At 38.0% G+C, this 16098-nt stretch overlaps 1 protein-coding gene across 3 annotated transcripts in view; it reads right to left on the bottom strand.

The window, feature by feature from the left end:
- Window positions 1-16098, bottom strand: part of limk1a (LIM domain kinase 1a) — a 45872-nt gene that overhangs the window by 20715 nt on the left and 9059 nt on the right. For 2 of the 3 annotated variants that reach the window (XM_067506496.1, XM_067506493.1), the window contains exon 3: window positions 2019-2157. In XM_067506496.1, coding sequence (XP_067362597.1) covers window positions 2019-2157 — 139 coding nt within the window. Of the gene's footprint in view, window positions 1-2018; window positions 2158-13665; window positions 13858-16098 lie in introns of those variants that run through there. The other variant, XM_067506495.1, reaches the window with a different exon arrangement.

Below are 16098 nucleotides of genomic sequence, written 5' to 3'. Positions count from 1 at the left end.
TATTTCCTAACTCTGGAGCTCTTAACCCCACAACGATTTAATCAACATTCATAAGAAGTCCTACAGTACAAGTGCCCACAATAATGTATTGCATCTGCAGTCTGCAGTAACATGACAACTGAGTCAGTAAGTCAGTATTCCTGTAGAAAACAATGTGCAAATCTGCATCGGAACTTTTTTGAAGTTGATGTGTGTAGAATGAACAAAAGCATCATAAACACAGGAAATAAAGTGCATCCTTATTGTATTAACTCATCCCTCTCTGGCTAACCACCAGTTCTACGTTTCTGTCTGTATACTCTGACTCATCACTGCATTATGGAGCTTGCAGTGTTTTCATTGACTCTGACAGCAGCTTTTTTTGGCGCAGTGGCTTTTGTGAATTTTAAAAATAGGATTGTGCTTCCACTCTAATCTGCAAAGATGTCAGAGTGACTGTGCAGGATTTCAGCAGTGTGCTCCTTCTCCTTCCTTCTGGGTGTGGCAAAGACATGGGAGGGAGCTGACCTTGGTCTGCGTGAATACTCAGTAATACAATTGGTCTGGCCATTTTGGCAATTACGCCTGACTGGCTGTCTGTCTCAAATGTACTTAAGTGTAACTGCAGAGATGGTCAATCTGTGTCTTTGCACTGTGAGAAGAGCAACAGACCAGAAGAGAAAGAAGAGGAAAAGCGATGCAGAAATCACTCCTTTTAATTTATTCACATTTCATTACTCAGATTGCAATGCAAAGGGCAGGCTATCTGAAGCCAGTGTAAACCCCTACCCAAGCGTGCGCACACACACACACACACACACACACACACACACACACACACACACACTGCAGTGATAGCCAGAGCCATCAATAATTTCTGCTCATCGTGACCATGACACATGACCTGCCAGAAGCTGCTGGCTGTTGTACGTTGCCTAGAGGCAAATGTGTCAGAGAACATGAACAGACCCAGTTTTTTATTTTGACCAACTTCTTTTACCAAATGAGCACCAAAAGCCACTGAATTATTGATTGGGTCAACAGTCTGTGTTTTGGGTGGTATTAGAAGCAGTTTAATTCGGTTTTAACTGTTTTGAAATTAAAACTGACAATGTTGAATTCCACTTCAAAAAGTACTTGGCTGTCAGCTAATAATAACCACTTCTAAAATACAAATAATAAGCTAAGATGTTCTGTAGATCATTTCATATTCATATCGGCTTCATTCAAAGTAGTCAGAAAATGAGCTTCAAATATTTCTACACAATATCTGCTGCCATTGCTGATAAGTCAAGTTTAACTTTATCACAAGGATTCCCTAAAAAATAGTTTAACTGTGATAAATAAGATAAATAAAAACCGGGTTTTGTTGAACAGTGATCCACACACTGACCACAATATTTAAAACCCCATTAGTTTATGCTACTAGGAAGCACTATATATTACATTACATTTGCAGTGGGGTTCAGCTGCTCGAACACCCAGGGCTCTCGATAGCTACAGTATTATTGTGTTGAAATGACTTATTTTATCTTTGTAACAGTCAGCACCCCAAAGAAAACCTGTTGTTATCATACAACACAAAGAAAAGACACAAATCCTTACAATTGAGATTATTTGCTTTATAAAGTAGTTGTACTAAAGTTGTAATTCAATTAATGTTCACATACAGTATTAATCCATTACGTCAAGCTGTGCATATGTGTGAGTCCATCACTAATCAACAAATAGAAATGTCTTTTGATGCTGTTATCTTGTCTTTTCTATAATGCAGCAGCACTTGTCAGCAGATCCTGAGCCTTTTGTTCATCTGGTTTCAAGTGAGGCCACCACATCTATTCTACAAAGCAGCCAGAGGTACCAGGGTCACTTACACGTCTGGCGCAGCAAACAGTGATGCTGTAAATTTATAGACTTAGGTGTGTGAGTGTTGTGTGTGCAGTGAATGTCGACGCTCCAAGATGTAATTCGAGGTTTATGAGCAAACAAAAAGCCAGGGATGTGATGAGAGGTGAGAGTCAGTGGATGGATTCACTTACCATGATGAGTCCGGTAGTGATTGGGTCATTACAGCCGTGACACAACTCCCCAAATTTGGCCCAGTAGTCCTTCTTGCAGAAGAGTCGTCCATCTTTTTCATAATACCAGTGGGACAGCGAGGCGCTACACTCACAGCACCTAACAGAAGACACAGTGTTGCAATTAAATGGTTGTTTGAAGATGAAATTGCGGTATTAAAGTCAGACATGTTAGAAGAAACAAGACACAGCATGATCTATATGTTAGATCATAACTTCAGAGGATTTACAGCGAGTTATTTTGACTATGCAGTGATTGTTTATTCTCTTCATTGTCAAAAATGCCAAATAGACCTAACATAAACTACCATAGCTTAAAACATAAAGATGTTTAATTTATAATAACAGAGATTTAACCACACACTACACGTGGGTAGGAAGAAAAAGCGGAAAGCACAGTCACAAAATCCTCAGAATGTGTGTAAATCAGGATGAAGTGCAAGTTAAGCTGTTATTGTGATGACACATTATGTACTGCACTCTGTAAACTGTACTTTAACGCTCATAATGACACCCTGCAGGGACCAAAATTATAGTTTTCATAATGATGATAAGTCCCTTTCTGGATGAGATCACATCAAAACACACAACTGTGACCGAGAATGAAAGCAAAAGTGAAGAACATAAAGACACAAAAACATCACTGAAATATACTAAAAGAACATGCCTTCCAGTACAGACTGTGCATCACTGAAAAGGATCCTCAGTCACTGAGAAGGAACAAAACCACAGGTCATATTTAAAAGTTGAACATTATATTAACCAACATCACTGGATGTCCAACGTCGCTGGAGTCCAGGTGCACTATGTCAACACTTTACTTTTTTTGCAAACAAATTAACATATGCAACTTGCTTGCAAAAATCTGCTGTACCTGAAAAATATCTTGAAATCATCTGTGTAAGTGCAGTATGACAATCTGCTTTAAACTGAGGTGTGAAGCTAACTAGCCTGTTTGCTTTTTTCCTTCAGTCTAAAATACACACGTATAAGCAAAAAAGTCCAACCAACTTTCAAATTGTTGTAAAAGGTCAGACGTCTTAAAATAGACATTTTGAACTCTATATTAGAGAAACATAGTTTCTATATTATGTAAATACATTTCAAAAGAAAAGAGAAGTTAAAGAATTACAGAATTTTAAAATATCTTTAGTTCTCAATAATAGGCAGCAGCATGATGTGCTCTTTTAAAGAGCTCAAAGAGGCACCTCAGAGGGCCCTGGTACTTTAATTACTGCAACAACCATGGTTTTTCTCCAGCTGAGGGCCCGCATGTCCTTCCATCTCTCTCTAACCCACAAGTCAAAACTCCTGCCTTCTGACTCACGGGCCAAAAAAGTTTCTAGATTCCATGTTTGCTTTTGCACTGTGCAACTCAATGCAAATGAAAGAAAAAGTCTGAAAGAAAAAGTCTGTTCACAATGAAATTTTGTTAGCACTATTTGGTTACTTTGCATTTCACTTCACGGTTCGACCCCTAGTTCACCCTGGACGCATGTCAAAGGTTGCACCTAATGCTTACACTTATTGTGTACTGATTGTAATTTTAAATATACAGTAACTGATTTCCATGCTCTGATACACTTTTACATATATAAAACCTACGTGAATCAAACATAATTATATCAAGTCAACAGTTTTATAAAAGACATCTCTTTTATAATGGTGCCCTATGGGGTAAATGGCTAATGTACTGCAGAGGGATTTTTTAAGGCTCGGCATGGTGCTGTATTCTGCTCTCCTAATACACCCATGATATTAACCTGCATTAATCCTACATTATTCCTGTTTGTTGTACAGACAGTCGGATACTGAAAGCCACCGGACTATTCATTAGCAGAGGTCAGTGTAGTCTGTCCGTCTGTCACCAGAGTTCAATATCTGTCTGTTCTAAACTGACAGAGCATGATAATACAGACAATGAGCATGTGTAGCGGATGTATCTCACAAACACACATGCACCTTCATGGCTAAATTACAATGCAAAGAAGACATCAAGGTTTAACATTCAAAACAGTGATGAAAAGAGGCAGGTGAATAAGAGGCTATTTCCGCGTACGTGATGGCAGATGAAAAGATCAGCTTCAGAGGAAAGAGGATGTTAACAATTCCATATTACTCATGAGGTTTTTCTGAACACAAAAAAAACAAGTACCTTACTGCTGTTCCCACAGATTAAAGAGAGTGGCTCTATCTGCCCAAATCCAGTTGTAACCTGTATCTAAAGACAGTGTCTCCATGTGAGCAGGCACATTTGGTCTGCATGTGTCCATAAATCAAAATACTGTATATTTTCTAATCTCCTTTCTTATATGCAATAACCGTTCACTAATGCATTAGTCAGTTAGAGCATTGCCTACGTACTTGCAGGCTTGTGTGTGCCTGTTTGTACTCTGTGTAAATCTGTCTAAAAGCTGTGACTCAGTAAGCATCTCTCCGGTCCTTTCCAGTTGAGCTTCCCTCCCATCAGCCAGCCGTCTGGCCCGGTCTCTGCTCAGGGCAGCTTAAAACAAGGTCACTTTGTTCTGAAATTATGAGAGTTTGCATGGCTTCAAAGGCTGGAGCTGAATAATTCCTTTTGGACTGCATTAGATTGTAAAGGTGTACCTATCAAAGTGGCCAGTGAGTGTTTACCTACAATATTATGTGGATAAAATGATTATGTTGGACTGTGGGGTTGCTGAAGAAACTAGTCCGGTTACAGACAGTATATACAAAATTCACTTTTCTGATCTGATCAGGGAGTGGTTAGTGCTGCTGCCCCACAGCTAGAAGGTTGCGGGTTTGCATCCCTGCCCGACCATGGCCTTTTGTGTGGAGAGTTTTCATGTTTTCCCCATACTTGCGTGAGTTTCCTCCTGGTACTTCACTTCAAAGACAAATGCATGTTAGATTAATTGTTGCCTGTAGATATGAGTGTGAATGTCTGTGTATGTCTCTATGTGTTAGCCATGAGATAGACTGATGACCTGTCCAGGGTGTACTCCACCTTTTACCATATGACAGGGATAGGCTCCAGCCCCACCCCCCCCCCTTGACCCTAATCAGCATCAGCGGTTACAGATAATGAATGGATGTATGATCTGATCAGTGGGTCTTTGCTGGACTGACTTTCTGATTGAGTTTCCCAAAAGCTTAATGCTTAAAGTTTAATGCAGCAAACCACTTAAAGTCTATACATAGATTTTGCCCTTAACAACTCTAAGCCTGCACTAACTGGGGATAAAAGAGAGATGTATTTCTTAAATGAAGTCTTAAATGTTGTGAGTCTGCAGCTCAAAAGCAGAAACATACTGACATCTTCAGGCCAGGGTCAGACTTTAAATCTAGGTACATATCATAATAAAACATTAACCATTAAAATTAAACAGTAATATGGCAATGTTATCACTGTATTGTTTAGGAAATCTGATTGGTTTTTCACAATTCTTTACATTTATTGGACCAAACCTTTCAACTAATATTGGAGAACACAAACTGCAGGTCAGTTGATAATGAAATCTTTTGTTGCAGCTCTACACACCCCATTCTCTGCTGTTCAACTTAATATAATCGACCATTAATATAATCGACTGAAGCAGCATCTCTCTGTGACTTTGCCTACGGTACTGCACTTACTGTACGTTTGTGTGCATGCAACCACCCCCACACACACACATAACCTTGCAGCACAGACACACATTTATTAGACAGACCCACGCACAGACACACCCTACTCTCCCCAGTGTTGGCATGCAGAGCTTCACTGCAGCTCAGCAGATTGTGCATGAGCTGCTTCAGTATGCAGCTTGTTTGGATGAGCAGGGGGGAGGGGGAGGTGGAGACTTGGAAATGGGTCAAGGCTTTTAGAAGATTTCTGCAGCGCAGGCCAGAAGCAACTCATCCGTCTTCACTCTTGGCTGCTTAATATATGCGTTTCAATGCACACACGTGTGTCCTGCAAACCCCTGCTGAGGCAAAGTCATACCTGAGAAGAATACAGCAAAATTCCCACTCATGGTTGGAATGCAGAGAAATCTCTCTTTGAGCAGAGCTGGGAGTGGCAGTAGAGTATTTAAGAGATATGTGAATACATTAGTGACTCCCAGAAATGATTGCACAACAGCACAACCGGGTGACTGTGGCGCAGGAAGGTATGTTTGTCCACCAATCTCACACTTGTTGGTTTAATCCCCGGTGTGCAGGTGAGTGTGAATGGGTGAATAAGAAGCCGTGTAAAGCACTTTGATTGCCAATAGGTAGAAAAGCACTTTATCAGTGCAGACCATTTACAGTGATAAGCACAGCAATATCTTTTCCTAATGGTAGAGGAGATTAAAAAGAAGGACCAAAAAAGCACAAAAACATACAAAAAGTGCATTTATAGACATGATATATACAAAAAGCGGGTTTGATTGCTCACATTTTTTGGGGCTGTGTATTGGCATGGAGGGGTAAGAGGATTATCCGGGTAAAAGACAGAGTCTTTGTTTATTGTGCTACGATGCTCCAAAAATTAGTTTCTCAAATTAAGCTAAGTTCACTTAATGTACAAAAGAAAAAAGAAAAAAAAATTCAGGGACCTTTTGAAATACAATTTATACTGTTGATCAAGGTCAGAGAAAGAAGGAAGTTTAACATAACCTGTAAGAGAGAGAGAAAAACTGATCTAATATACAATAACCTGGGACGAAGGAAAACCATCCCAAGCTGCTCAGAAATAAATAACAGAGAATGAACAAGTGAGAGGGAGAAGAGCAGATTTCACACAGCCAGATTCCCTGAGGGTCAGGAAACAACCAATGACAGAGAAGATTAGAACGAGGGAGGAGAGTTAGTAAATCTGCAACTGTCCACCCTCCTGCTCAAATCCCTGATGGAATTAGCTAAAAGTGTCTGAGAGAGCAATAAATTTCTTTCCAGGTCAAAAGAGGGCAACCTTTTACTCAGGTTCCCACTTTCCCCCAAAATATGTCTTGGTTGAATGCACACACCAACAGCTGGATTTACTTTTTGTGTTACTGACTACAAACCTAAACCTTCATTGGTGGATCAGTGTTAATATTGGATTTTATTTAAATGTAACTGCCAGAGGTGATGAATTTCTTATATCTCTGACTCAGAACAACAAATCGGGGGCTGAACTGTTTTTTCACTCTCTTGTCATCATCACTGTTAGAACTCTACATCAGTGGCATTTAAAACAAATACTACATTCTCACAGTGTCAGTGTTAAAATGCTGATGTTTATAATGCTCTCCAGGTCAAGGGAACACATCAGTGGGGACGATGCCTATAAAATATTTTACAGCAGTTCATTTAGCTGGACAACAATGCAGTCCACAGACCCACACTGCTAAATTAGGCTATACATAAATGGAAAAGAAGAAGACTTATACAATTTATATGTTTGAAACGAAAAAACAAATAAATATTCTCTATGTTAAAAAAATGCTTGTTGTGAAAGTCAACATGTGAAGCTTTTTTTTCGTCTGCTATTCTTAATATTTATTGTTCCCACTGAGAAGAAAAGAACCCGCTTTCATGATGTAATATGTTTTTGAACAATTCGGCATCCTATTAATCAAACTGACGTCCTGACATGGGTCACAGCTCATGACATCATTAATTTGTCCACGCTGATATCAACGACCTCTAGTAGAATGAAAAACCATCAGGTGTTAGTAAATGAATGGCGCTAAACCCCCGAAGAACTTAAGTGCTGGGGAAGACGAAAATGGAAATATATTGTAGGAGACAAAGTGATGTACATGTGCTAAACAAATTTAAGGAATGTCTCTTTTGCCCGACTGTATAATCAACATGGAGAGTATACCGTAATTTTGTGTAATGTCAGAATACTTTTATGTGAGTTTAAACTAAAGTTAAAACAATAGCTGATATCACAGTTACAAATATGTTGGTCAAGTTTTTGTAATTTTTCAAGCAAAAATGTCTTTTTTGGTTATAAACCCTGATGATTTAAAGTTTTTCTTAAAAATACAAAATAATCAGCGGATTACTGAACAACAAAGCTAATCAATAGTTGTCAGCAGATACCCGTTTGTCCAAATAAAAAAGCTTACAGAACTCCAGAGAAATTGCAGACATGCAAATAGAAAATTAAATATTTATTAGGGCTAAATTTATCTATTATTTCTGCTGTCTCTGGGTGAAGCTGAACTCACATGTAGAGCTTTGATGTGTCAGATGTGTCTTAAAAGGGAATCAGCTGCTTACCTAAAACTACACCAAAATGATGTAATTTTTAAATTTTTAATCATCTATAACTACAGCCAACACTTGAACTTAAACTGCCACCAATGTTAAATTTCATTCTTTCATTCATCAATTTGATATTTTGAATGTTGAAAATATAAAGTAATAGCCAACTCTACAGCTCAGAGTCCAAGATGACATCTTAATATTCAAAATTTAAAGATGCTTAATTTCAAGAAAATCTTTAAGCTAAAGCATATTTGTCATGTTTATGACTGATTTATTTCTAACAGTTACTAATAGCATAAAACCACAAATCTAATCTGACTTCAAATTGAACCTGCTGACCATCCAGTTCTGGTTGGTGTTTTATGACAAGTGCGTGTGTATGCACGTGCGTGTGTGTGATGTGCAGACTGACACTGCTGAGTGAAACAGGAGTTTTCAATAGGAAATGGTGTGTTTGCTCTAATAGAGGTGTAGAGGATGTTCATTAACAAGTGCAAAGCTGAAAGATTTACAAGGAGCCACACCTCTTAAACACACACACACTGAGACACACATGTCCTAATTAATTATTGAATCTTCCATCATCTGCGTCAAGCTCAGGAAATCCATCTTCCTGCACAGTCAGCAGAAATGCTTTTGAGTACTTGTAATCAATAAAGCAATACGCTGGTCAACCCGGGCTTCCAGTAAAACCAGGAAAAGTTAGACAATAAACGTCGAGTCTATATAGAGTCTGATGGTGACAGAAACAAATGTGTCTCTGTCAGAGGGCTCAGCTATTATCACTGTACTTGCAGGCTGAGCTCACAGACAAAGGAAAAATCCAACCTCTGGGAAGGAGACGAGGAAAATAAAGGGACACACACACACATTCACAGACACACACAGGCAGACGGGTGAAAGTCAAGCTGAGGAAATGGCAGACTGTCTGGGGGAGACCCCTCTCCTCCCCCTCAAAAGACATTGATAGACCGGGATTCCTGGTCCAGAGCCAAACATTTCCACTGCAGATATGTTACAGGAAACTAAAGCAGAAATGTCAGACCAATGCAAATGAACCTGCGAAAGGGAGCAGCATCCTCATAACCAAGTTTATCTAATAGAATAATTTTTCTTATAATTCTTTTCTTAATTGATGACGTAAGTTTGTTTGGAAAATCTGTTTAGTTAGTTTTTTTTTTCAGTAAGAATATATTCCCTAAAGAATGATGAAACACAAATGTCCAGAAAATCACACTTCAGGTTGGATAATGTAAAGAACAAACAGCCAACAGAAGTTCCTATGATTTGTTAGAAGCAGAACAAAAATAAGAATTAGTTTAAATTCAATAGTGTAATTTGTTCAGCTCTGGCTAGTTTATACAGCACAGACACATTCATCCCATTGCTACATGCCCCTTGGTGCCCCCCACCGCTTTAAGAAACCCCCTCCACGTTTTCTCCATGGCAACAAAGAATGCCACAGTGATGATGTCACCCTCTCGCACACAAAAAAGGGGCATTATATCATTGCTTTCTACTCGCTCTGTGTTGGAGGGTTCAAACTACATGGGAGATCTCTCAGTAGATCAGGATAGTCTGTTCCCAGTGACATTTTGCTTTTACTGATAAAGCAGAAATGACCGTAGAAATACATAGAAAGAAGTCAAAACGTTTGCTGTGATGCTTGAGAGGTTTATTTCACACGCAAACAGCAGAAAATTTAAGCTAAACGTAAGCCTTTTATATCACATAGGATGCTATTCAATACCACAGTCACATCAGTTCAAAAGGAATATATATTAAATATGTCAAAGAACTCAAAAATAAAAACAATAAAGCCTTAATGTTTCTTGTTTTAAAGTCACAAAGCTCATGCTAAACTAATCTAAAGAGACTCCAAAACACTATAAACAACAATATTTATATAGGCTACTTGAGTTTCTTTTACTTTTTTAACTATGAATGTCTGAACTCAATTCATCAGCAGAAATAGATTTGAATATATAGATTTATTTGTTCATTTAAGTCCTTGCTTGTCCATTTTGAGACTTTCATAATTATATTAAAACAATTTAATTTCAAATGTTGCATTCATAGCCGAGAAGTCTAAGCCAATATTTTCAATCATTCTTCCTTGGAGCATTTGTTATTGCACTTTTCTTAAAAGGCAGAGTTTTTTAATATATGAAGTTATAATCCTGTTTATAATGTGCAGCACTCTGTGGAAACATCTAGTCCCAGGGCAGTGTGTAACAATCTAGGTTCCTCCATCCTCATTTGCATCAGCATTAACTCCTCCATCACTCAGTTTTTGCTATTCTTAAAGAACTGACATGAAGTAGAGGGAAACAGCTCCTGCATTTTAAACAGTGGAAATAATTGTTTCCTCTAAATGTTTCAAACTATGGTAGACAGTCTTTTTATTTGAGGTCCAGCGGCCTATTCAGCTGCTAAACAGGAGCAGTGGCAGACTGTGAGTAAATTATGTGCACGTCAGCAGTTTCCTTTGTGACTTTTAAGCCACTCTGACTGTCACCGCACTGAGTCTGGGGCCTTCTCACTTGTTTCACTGAGGGGAAATGATAAAAGGTTTTACTGAGCTCTGGAAACCATGTTGTTCAGCAGTAATCGGGAATGAGACCGTCCTTGTAAGGCCTATTTCACAGAACAGTCTGCTGCCCCTAGTCCAGGCTTTAACACAAACAGGGAGACACTAATGCAGGAAGTAAAACTCGTGGTTTTCTATTCAGGTGAGCCAGTTCCACAGCCCTGCTGTTAGTGTGTGCATGCTCACTCACTGAGATAATAACTTTATTGAACCATCATGATTTTTCTTTTTTACATCTCTGCTTTTCCTGCTTTGTAAATTTAAACTGTCTACTTTAAGAATAATGTATTCTCTCCTGTAGTACTGTTCATTATTTTAAAATATTTTAATATTTAATATTTTTGCATTTGGTATGTCTGTGTGCATTTCTTTCTAGTGTATAATCTTAGTTATATGGGCACCAGCGGCAGCTTTGTGCATACGTGATTCATTTCATTTGCAGTCTGGATGTGGCAGATGGGTGAACATCTCCTGCTCTGACTGCAGCTGGGAGGTGCGCGATGACTGGGCCACCCGTGAGTGCATTGGGATGTGGAAGGAGCTCACGGCACCACCCACTACTCACTGAAAATAGTGAGAACGATACAGGCTTTCATGTCAGAGTCTCGAAAAGTCTTCAAGTCATCAAGCTTGACAGCAGCACAGAAGTTTGATTGACAACTAATTGTCAAATAATCCTGTTGTGTAATAAGGGGGCGGGGCACTTGAATTTGTTGTACATACAAAAAGTATCATTCTGGCTAAGAATGTACTGTATATTTTTATAATAAGGATCAAGGTCAAATTTGAGCAGGTCAGGACAGAGGAATAAGGAGGACGTTAATCTTCCTCCCTTTAATCACATTCAGGGTTCTGGACTCTCTGTTCCAAAGGTGACAAAAAACAATTTTCAAAATGTGATTAAATTAATATAGTAAAAGCCAAAGGTTAAGCTTGGGAACAGGTGATAAATAAAAATGCATCGACATAGAGGATGACTTCTTTCTCCTTTGCAAGTGTTATCAGCCTGAGGTGTTTCATGCAGGCTAAATGAGAGCATTACAGGATGGAAATTTAACAGCACACAGCTGGAAGCTTGTGTGTACCTTATCTCTTTTACTTTACTCTAAACTGACTTGAAAAAGTGATACAAAAGTTTAATTTTGCTCTGCATACATTGCAAACCTTTGTATCACCTGAACTCCCCGGATAAGCTAAATGGACAAAAAAAAAAAAAAACATTTCCACAAATTTCCACTGCAGACATGACTGCACATATGACCATTCATAAGGGTTTCTAGGCAACAATTTATGGCTTTACTAATGGTTAATACCTTATTTGTAATGCTTGATTGCTCTGTTATAAGCCATTAATAGCAAAAACCTCCAGGTTGTGGCAAATACTCCAGGACAAGATGTCACCGGGCCTATTTCATTAGAGACCCCTGGTGGTCGTCAAACATTCCAACTCGACCTGTCTAATTGACCTACACATTATTAGTAAATGTTTCACTAAAGGTGTCAATAATTACAGCTTATAAGCTCTTTAAAACTAGTGCACTTGCACATTTCTTTCATATGGGCATATTTACTCATAAAGTATGAACTGGCATAATGGTACTGTTGATTTATTTGGAATAACAGAAGCCAAACTAGACATCCTATGAGTTGAGCAAATGAATTTAATAATATATGATAATAGATAGTTGTGCTTATCTGCTTTGGTGTGCGAACCTGCAACACATAACTTTTTTTTAGTGTTTAGTGTTTAGTGTAAGTGTTTTTAATGATGGTAACACACATACACATACACACATGGGTAAAGCTGACTAATTCAATCAGATGACAGATTAAAACAGTGCACAGTTAATACAATATACAGATGATGTTGGTTTCATGTCGGAAAACAGGGTTTGATTCATTGTCTAGCTGAGAAAAGACAGAAGTCCCCAGCCAATTTATATGATTTGGGACCCAGAGAGACAGAAGTGCAACAGACACAGTGGACTGGAGTACGTTGCTTATTTGGGGAAGTGAGAGACAAACTAAAGAGAAATGAGCAAACCACATCAGTAATGATGTCTCTCTGACAACATCTGTTTATTGGTACTACCTTTGAATAAAGACAATGACTATATATTTTATGTGCTGGATGACAAAGCCTTTTGGAAGAAAAACTGGGGGAAGTGAGCCACACCACCAGCATTTATGATTTAGAGTTTGTTAAAAAGATGAAACAAGGCGCTGAAGAAAAAAAACACATAAAAATAACATCTTTGTAGTTTCACAACTGCGAGAATTTCGCTACATGATAGTAAGCTAAGTGTGCTGTTTGGAAATTGTGTGAATATTCTTAGATTTTCTGGTGTTTATTATTTTGTGAATGTAATTAATGAACAGTACAATATAGCAGCATAAATCCAAGTAACCAGGCATATGCCACAGGTCTTGATCTAATGTAATGAGGAAGAGAAAACAAAAAACTAAGCTCACATATAATCACATATACTTACAATCTAATAAGCAAAAATCATATTTAAACCAATGATAACATAGCAGACTGAAACGTTTCAGAGCGACAATCGCAAGCCGCAACTTCTTTGTCTTACACATCACAGTAAATCATGTTATAAAACACAAACACGTCATACTGTATATGTTGTAGTAGATAGAACATTTTTCTATTTTTGACAGTTGCTCAGACAAAACAAGAACCCAAAATGAACAAACAAACAAAATGCCGACACTATTAAAAGCCCAGAAACAACCAAACCTTGGGTTGGGGTTTCTCTAAAGTTTCCCGCTCTGACATGAATTGACTGGTCCACTTACTGTCTATGCTGCAGTCTCTTGCGTCTTGCTGACATGTGACCCATGGGAGAGAGGGTTGTGTTTTGACGGCCAGAAGACAGACTCATGTCAGCGACTCTGATGTTTCACAGCTCGACCAGCCTCACAGCCTCACTGTCAAAACCATCAGCGACACACTCTCAGTGTTCTCTGACTCTCCCTTCCTCTGCTTCCTCTCTCAGTGCAGCTGCAGACAGAGGTCACGCTTCTATATCAACTATTTCCTGTCGTCTGCCACTCCCTTGGGAGCAGATGTGACCCTGTGACATCACGTGGCAGCCCCACCCACATCATGGCAGTATATTTCTTCTTCTTTTTTAACCTCATCAAGACACTGCCCTCGTAATGTGAACCTGGCCATTTCCTCTTTAATACAAAGTTTCAAGTCTGCTTAATAATCACCACAAACTCAGCTCCTCTTAAATGATCTACCAACCTCCTCATCTATAGAATAAAGACATTCAAGTGAGTCAACATCTCCTCTTTTATCACATGATAACCTCACTCAGAGGTAGATGAGAAATCTCAGCCTCAGACAAATCAGAAGAATCAGATATCATATGTCATCAGTAAACAGCTGGGACCGATTCAAACCCTTGACACCGAAACACAGCAGAGCTGATACAGTGGTCAGATGCTGATATAAACGTATAATCTGTGAAATAGAAAAAAATTCCAGGTGTCAAATATTTGTATTGTAAAAAGTTTAAAAAGTGCTCAAAGTAGTTCTTAGTAACAATATTCATAATATCCCAAATTAAAGGGCACATATCAAAATGTTTTGGTTAGATATGTGTGACTGGTGCCATCATGTAAAAGATAAAAAAAACAAAAGAAGAACAGTGAGATCGTGAGAGCGCTCTGGATACGATTGAGTACATCATCCCCTCATTACAGAAATGCAGAAAGAGAGCAAATCTTAATTACCCAATGATGCATCAGTATTAATGTAATAATGTACAGTCATATATTTTTACTGTATCAGTCAGAAGGAACATTTTCACGGGTTAGTTCCTGTTAGTGCTTTGGAGGAGCTGAAGCTGATCCCTGCTGTCATTGAGTGGATGGTGAGGTAGAACTACGGATACTTGTAATACAAGTTAATTTTGTATTATTTCCTCCATACATTTATTTTTTAGGTAATTGGATATTACATTAGTTTTGATTAATGTATTGTTATTTTTAAGTATTTCTTCCACCACTGATGATATAGAGTTATTGTCTTACACACTGTACGTCTCTCAGTCGCTTGTCACTATAGCAACAAGTCTATAGGTTATTATAACCTCGGCGTGTTATTTTGAAGAGCGTGAATCGGTTTGAATTGAAATTGTTTTAGCTCTGTGGTTCACAGAGTCATATCTCATAAATGCAAACTTTAGTTCTGCAAATAATTCTACTGATTATCTTGAAAGTTGATGTATGAAGACCACTTCAAAATATTTTATTTAATGTCAGAAAAGTTTAGCTAAAAAAACAACAACTATCAAATCCTTACATTGGAGAAGCTGAAAATCCTGCTCCTGCTTCTCCAATGTTAGGATTTGATACACTTAAAAATAACAAAAAATAGCTGCCAATTGTTTTTTGTCAATTACCTTTGCAATTTACATAAAAGGCCCTTTGTTGTGATTATTAAGTGGACCTCAGAATTAATTAGCATTCATAATAACTTGTTTTCCTATGGGAATCTTGACAGTCTCTTCACAGTCATACTTCATTAACATTACTAAACCATAAAGGCTTCTGTATCAGCATCGAGGTTCTGCTTTCCGACTTATTTTCTACCTCAGCTTCAACAATCTGACCCAGGCTCCTTGAATCATCTTAGTCTGCTTCTGTTTCTAGGCAGAGTTCAGCCACAGGCAGAAACAGCTGAGTCACTGCAGCCCCTTGTTATCTGTTACTGAGCAACATTTCAGGAGCTAAAGTTTGGTGTGGGTGATATGTTCCAATAAAGGAATTAGATCTTTATAATTATGATTATTGTCAAACATACTCAGACTACTACTTAAGACAACAATTAGATTATGTTAGACAATAATCCAATTACAATAATCAGATTAGGTAAGACAATATTCAAAATTACAATAATAAGACTAACTAAAACAATAGACAGATTATGATGATCCGATTACGAAGGACAATAATCAGAATACGTAGGACAATAATCAGATTAAATAAAATAATAATCAGATTAAGATTATGTAAAACAATACTCATATTAGGTAAAACAATAACTAGATTAGGTAAAACGATAATTGGATTAAGACAATCAGAATATGTAAGACAGTAACCAGTTTACTTAGGACAATAATCATAGCTAATCATAATAATAGGTAAAACAATAACAAGATTAGGTAAAACGATAATCGGATTACAATAATCAGATTATGTAAAACAATAATCTGAATC

The sequence above is a fragment of the Channa argus genome, chromosome 6 (assembly GCF_033026475.1).
Source record: "Channa argus isolate prfri chromosome 6, Channa argus male v1.0, whole genome shotgun sequence".
Lineage (NCBI taxonomy): Eukaryota > Metazoa > Chordata > Actinopteri > Anabantiformes > Channidae > Channa > Channa argus.
The sequence above is the reverse complement of the archived record's forward strand: the minus strand, read 5'-3'. Positions and strand labels throughout refer to the sequence as shown.